We start from the raw sequence: 6,435 nt of genomic DNA on the forward strand, positions 1-6,435 counted from the left end.
ACCAATAAAAACATTAATGGTGCGTTAATATTTTGTTATTGAAAATAAAATATTATTATAAAAATATATTAGTTGAAAAATTATTAAGTATAAATTTATTAATATGATTATTAAATTTAATATATATAAAAAATTATTATGTTTAATTTAAAATAATAAAAAAATATTAATACATTATTTTATTTATTATATGATATAAAAATATTTTATATATTATTTAATATTTTAATTAAAAATTAGTAATATTTTTATTGTAAAAATTTAATAAATAAATATAAATTAATAATTAAAATTAAAATTATTTGAATAATTTTTAATATTTAATAAAAATGACATATTAAATTATCTTTTATATTATTTATTAAATAATTATAATGTGTTGTTATTTTGTAAATTAATAAAAGATAAATCAGTTAGGTAATAAAACAAATGCCATTATAATAAGGTACATTACTCTGTTTCCAAGCCTTCTCCCCTAGAGTCTCCTTGTTCTCCAAGCCAAACAATAAGGTCACTGCTGTTCTCGTTCACTAACTTCGTCCAAAATCGAAGTCTTCAATGGCGAAACTGAAGATAGCAGGCACCTGGGTGGGCGTCTTAGAGGTGGAACTGGAGAATTGGAGCATACCCATGTTGAGAGAAGAAGTTGCAAAGCGATCAAACATGTTACCTCAAAACGTCAACTTAATATGTGCTGGCAAAGTCTTGAAAGATGGCGATGGCAGTGAAAATTTGAGCCAATTGGGTATCAGAAACAACGCCAAGATTCTTGCCACTCGTCTCTCTGTTGAAGAGGGCAAGTCATTGAAGGATGAGTTGATGGCTGAAGAAGAACGTTCTAGTAGAATCTCTCGAATCAAGTAAGCCTTTCAACACTCTTTGTTTGAAGTTTCTATCTTGCTTCTGGGTTTTGATTTTTCAGTTAGTTGCTTATGATCAAAGTACCGCCTTTTGGAATGTGGTCTTTCTGTTAAATTTTGTAATTTCGGTTTATATGTTTACTATTTTTTATCAGGAGAGTACTTTTTGATAGTTAGACCATTGCGTCACGGTGTTGAAATGTGTGACAAAGATAAAAATTCTTTTGATTATGGTTCTGCTGGTTTTGATTAAACTGTGGCTTTGTATAAGCAACGTTTAGTGCTTATCGTTACTCAAAAAACTTTGTCTTTGATTCTGATTTGTGGGTTTTAAAGGATTCTTCGGTTAGTGATGCTGTCTCGTTAAATAATTACTTTTGGTGTAGTGGTTGTGTAGGGTGTGATGGATATATGGGTTTGTGATTGTCAATGTGTTTAATTGAGTGAGAAGAGTGATAAAATTTGAGGTTTTTATATATTCTGTAAAGTTCCTTACGGTGTTGGTTGAGTTACTTTGAGTTTTAGATATATAGTTCTAATTTCAATGTTGAATTTTTTTTATATGAATGCTCAATCATCTTCTTGGTCTGTGCTTTATTTGTTTCTGTAGGGATTTGTGCTTTGTTTGGCATCTGGGAAAGCTGTTTAAAACTATAACAACTTTTTTTAATTCTTGTACAAACTTAGTTGAGATCATATCTTTTCTTCTTGATGTACAAAACAAGGATTGGATTTTTTCCTCCATTTTATCTTTTCCCTGAGTGCCTTGTTGCCTCAAGATTTTAGCTCAAATTTTTATTGTTGTCATTTATTTTTATGTCTTCAAGTAATACATTGGTGAAGCGCTGCACTAGTATGTAATCCGGTTGATCTCTATCCTGTTAAACCCAGAGTAGGACTTTTGCAATAAGCAAAATGTCTGCTCTGCCTAAATTAACTGAGAGGTCAACAGAAATTATATTAGTGTGTAAGACATTCTTTTTTGTATCCTAAAGTGAGTGAATTATTTTTAATTGGTCATTGATTGTCTCTCTGTGCTTAATAGTTTTGGTTGTTCAGATATCTATTCCCCCTTTTCTCTTCAAGTGATGCTGATGAACAGAGGGGAAAAAAATATTTGTTTAAATCAAATTGCTATTCTTTTTTGTTCATATTTACTATTTACCTACTTGTTAAAATTAACAGGGCAGCTGCTACTGCACTTGTCAAGAGACATGCAGATGGTTCATTACCAGTTGAGGACTTCGATCTAGAACTTGAAGATCAATATGGACAGAAAATACAGTTCGGATCTGAGACTGATCGACGGTATAATATGTGAATAGTTTTTCTTGTAATAATCTGTCTATTAGAATTAATCATGTACTATATTTTCAGTATTTAAGGGTTTTTGGTCTGTGATATTAACATTTGAATTTTCATTTGATAGGGCAATGATGATGGGTCTGATGCTTCATGCAAATGCAAAGAGTCTAATTAAAAGGGAAATGTATAGGGATGCATTGGAAGTGCTTACCATGGGAGAGGTCAGTTGCTAATACTGTTTTCTATTATTAAAATGTTTAATACATCTTAAATGAGCTGCAATTATAGTTTTTGCTGTGATGTCAGTCTGCAAAGAGTAATTAATTGAACATCCTTTTTGCCAACATCTGAGAAAGGAACTTGTGGTGATGGTGCTGTAAGATTTCTTGGTTTTTCTTTAACAACCTAAGATAGTGTGAAGCTCATTTACAACTTGAGAGATCTATTATGAGACACAATTATGTGAAATTTTTGAAAAGCAATGCAATTTGATGGTCTTGACGGACTAGTGTTTTGCTCAATGTTTCTCTTTTTTATGTATTTTACAAAAATTTTTTTTGCTTGCTAAACAATTTATAGGGTTAAGCATTATGGAAAATTTTTCACCAGTGAAATTGGTTGTTAATTTATTCAGTCAAATCTTTGGCTGTGAATAATCAAATAATTTGAGTGCTGCTGTTTTCTTTGCTTTTGTAGGAGGCTTTCTCTCTTTGCAATCCCAAGGTCATTGAGGTGAGCAACTTTCATTTATCTAGGATGGTTATATGGATCTATTTTCAGTCAAGACTAATCACATTGAGACATGTCATGTCACAGCGGGATTTAACAATAATTTTAGTGGCATGAATTGCTTTATTTAATTTCTCTATTAGGAACTCCATGGTGACCTGCTCATTGAAGAATGTGCATGTGTTAATCACATGTTTTTTGATAATCCAACTTTCTTGAGAATTTGGTTTTGATTCATATGTAGTTTTAAATGTGTAATGATCTGAAGCCTTGATTAATTGCTACTCAGTCGCTAACCAAACATGCTATATATCTTTATAACCTGGATGAATTTTAATTCTATTTGAAATTATCATTTGAAATCTAGCACATGGCTGATGGATGTAGTTGTGAGAGTTGTCTTTTATCAAAAAAGGGGTTAACAAAACTGGTGGAACATTATAATTTCTAAAGAGAAGTTTTGAGTTCGAATCTCTCTCACACTTGTGAAACCCTTTAATTAATTACTTACCAAAAAAAAAATTGAAATTTGCTAAAAATCTTCGGCCTTTGGCCATTTGTTTTCTGCTCCCAGCTTGTTGACAATGTCCCAATTCTGCAAATAGACATGGTCTGGTGCTATTTTCTGCTCCAAGACATCAGCTGGCTTTCAGTGGCAGGAGTGCGCCTTGAAAGAGCTAGAGAAGGAATAGAACGTTCTCATGGAAAAGACTCCTCACGTATGAGACTGCTCCAAGGTGGTCGCCATCCAGAGCTTGCTTTGTAAGTGTTCATGTTCATGTTCATGTTTTTGTTCTTTATGCTCCTGAACAGAAGGAATAATTTTAGCTAGCATTGTGAAGCTAATTTCATGTTACCTTATCTGTGTAGGTATTTGAGAATGGAGCTGTTGGAAGGGGTGGTGGCATATCACAGTGGTCATTTTGATGAATCTCGGAAAGCATTGACCTCTGCACAGGCAAAATTCTTTCAGGTCATTATGAATGAACTTTTCATGATCAGGGAAATTAAGTTAGAATATAGGTCAAACAAAATGAGTTAGAGCACAATTTGTTCTGTTTACTTGCCTTAAAGAATTCTTTGTATGCTTTATTTTTCTTAAAGAATTAGAGCACACCTGCTCTATTTGCCAAATGTGTGCTTGATTGTTCTTAAAAAATTAAATTGTGAAATAGTTTTTACAATTCTTTGTGAATTGAAGAAACTATTTATTTTACATAGCATCCTCAAAAGCATTTAAGGTATGTTATGTTAACGTTGAAATAGGTATGGTCTTGTCTAAGCTTTTTCCTGGTGGTAAGTTTTTCCCTTTGCGGCCAGCTGTCCATTCATACCTCAAGTAAAGTTTTCTTTATTTTTTCGTCTTATTTTCTTTTTTGGTGAAACAATCTTCTGTTATTGATTTCAGCTACAGGTGCCAGATGAAGCCTTATCCTTGGTTATCAGCATGGGCTTCGGCGAACATGATGCAAAGAGGGCTTTGCGAATAAGCAATCAAGATGTTGGGAGTGCCATTGATTTTCTAGCAGAGGAGAAGGCAAAGAGAGAACAGCAAAGGGAGGATAATGAACAGCGAAGAAGGGAAATAATGTTAGTGTCCTTTGATAAAATTGAAGACAATTGCCTTTGAAAAAAAAAATGCTATAAATTTATATCTCCAAAAGTTGTCTTAAGTAGTTTAGTGAATGTATTCATTTATGCTAAACCAAATACTTGACTATGAAAATTAAGAAAAATGTTTGTCTACCTGGTCTTGCCGCCATGTTCTACCATTATTGTTTGTTTTTTGTACGTATAATACATCACTTGTCATTGATTTTCTCTCATTCAAGCCTAGAAAATGACCAATAAATTTATCATAAGTTCATATCTCCATCATTTTGTTGAATAGACAACATGTTTGTAGGGAGCAGAAAAAGTATGGAAGGACACCCCTGAAGAAAGCGGTGGATCTCCAAAACTTAAAAGAATTGGTCTCCATTGGGTAAGCAATACAAAATAATTCAATTCTCTTTCCTTTTATATGATATTAAAAACGCATAAGTGCTTTTTAGTCTAGTATATAATGAAGTTGCAGGTGTTCAAAGCACAAGCTATGTATATGTCCTACACCAAAGTTGAAAATTTGCTACTTTGGCAGGTTTGAGAAAGAGCTTGCTGCTGAAGCCCTTCGAAGAAATGAAAATGACACTCAAAAAGCATTGGATGACTTGACAAATCCAGAAACAAATTCTGTATTACAGGTTATTTGTCTTTTCTCATAAGTTTGCTATTTGAATCAATCCAAACATGTATCTTCACTAATATTTTTGAACTTCAGATTCATATTGAGTCTAGGAAAAGAAAAAGGCGCCAACAAGCAGCTGATGCTACAATTGAACGGCTTGTTTCTATGGGCTTTGAACGTTCAAAAGGTAATCTCTCAATCAACACTTGTATATATGACTTACCCTATTTATTTGATGGAAAACCCTTTTGCTTGAGGCAAGATGTCAAATAAGGTCATATTGTTACTTGTTTTCAAAATTATTGGAAACATTTAATTATGCCATACACATTTTGGGCTAATCTTGTATTGCTATAAAAATATATATATTATTTGATTTATTTCTATTCAGTTTGATAAACTCAGAGGAGAGCTGTATTTGGTATACTATCAGCTCTTACAAGGTTTTTATTTGTTCTTGGTTTCAGTGGTTGAAGCTTGTCAGGACGGTGTCAATTTTGACCAAGCAATGGCTCGACTACTGGAACAACCTGGTTCAGACCCCACATGTGCAGCTAACAACAGTGCAAGTACTTCCGCATCAACCCCTAACAACGACAGCTCAAGTAGTTTGAGTGGCAATGAGAATGTTGAAGATACATCAACAACAGTGACAAATGATATAGAGGAGCGAGATGCAGAGATGGAAGGTGAACTTGCCAATGAATTAACTGGAGATGCATTTTCAGACTATGACATAGAAGTTGCAAAAGAAGGTGAAGCAATAAGTCAGTACTTGGCCATGCTTGAGTCGGCTAAGTGAGAAGAAAACACAACTTTGGACAATAATACTATGTAAATGTTTGAGTCGGCCAAAGTGAGAAGAAAACACAACTTTGGACAATAATTCTACGTAAATGTTTGAATAATAATAATAATAAAGCATGTTTTGTATTAGCTAGGGCAGAAGGAGGTATCAATATTTATGTTTATGGTGATGGGCTGAAGTTCTAATTTATTTGGAATCGCAAGGTCTAGTGATAAAGTTGTACAAGTAAATTTGGTCTCTCCAGCATAATGAATCAAAGTTATTTAGTGAATATATACTCACTTTGGCAGAGTATGTTTCAGTTTTTCTGCAGATATTGCCAATGTAAGAAAGAAAAAATTGTCATGGTATATGCATACTCTAATGTTTGGAATTCTAGCAATAAATGATTCTTCATGAGTCAAATATATATGTTTTATATTATAATATTGGACTTAAATATTCTAAAGATAAATATTAAGGGTATTAAAACATGATTAAATAATAAAACGTTTCAACAATAACAT

The 6,435-nt window shown here is 32.7% G+C and overlaps 1 protein-coding gene across 1 annotated transcript; it reads left to right on the plus strand.

The window, feature by feature from the left end:
- Positions 1-441: 441 nt before the first annotated feature.
- On the plus strand, positions 442-6,223 carry LOC123195086 (NEDD8 ultimate buster 1). The gene is made up of 11 exons (XM_044608682.1): positions 442-860; positions 2,046-2,168; positions 2,290-2,386; positions 2,862-2,897; positions 3,469-3,656; positions 3,765-3,867; positions 4,303-4,484; positions 4,801-4,878; positions 5,035-5,137; positions 5,215-5,308; positions 5,589-6,223. Exons 1-11 carry the CDS (start codon positions 559-561, stop codon positions 5,921-5,923), a joined length of 1,641 nt encoding a protein of 546 aa, XP_044464617.1. The 5' UTR covers positions 442-558; the 3' UTR covers positions 5,924-6,223.
- Positions 6,224-6,435: the final 212 nt, after the last annotated feature.

The sequence above is a fragment of the Mangifera indica genome, chromosome 13, assembly GCF_011075055.1.
Source record: "Mangifera indica cultivar Alphonso chromosome 13, CATAS_Mindica_2.1, whole genome shotgun sequence".
NCBI classification, from domain to species: Eukaryota; Viridiplantae; Streptophyta; class Magnoliopsida; order Sapindales; family Anacardiaceae; genus Mangifera; species Mangifera indica.

Excerpts from the sequence above, each read along its gene's own strand:
- LOC123195086 (XM_044608682.1), top strand. The coding sequence starts at position 559 with ATGGCGAAACTGAAGATAGCAGGCACCTGGGTGGGCGTCTTAGAGGTG. Across the intron at positions 2,387-2,861 it reads AAGTGCTTACCATGGGAGAG|GAGGCTTTCTCTCTTTGCAA; the intron begins GTCAGTTGCTAA and ends TTGCTTTTGTAG. Across the intron at positions 5,309-5,588 it reads GGGCTTTGAACGTTCAAAAG|TGGTTGAAGCTTGTCAGGAC; the intron begins GTAATCTCTCAA and ends TCTTGGTTTCAG.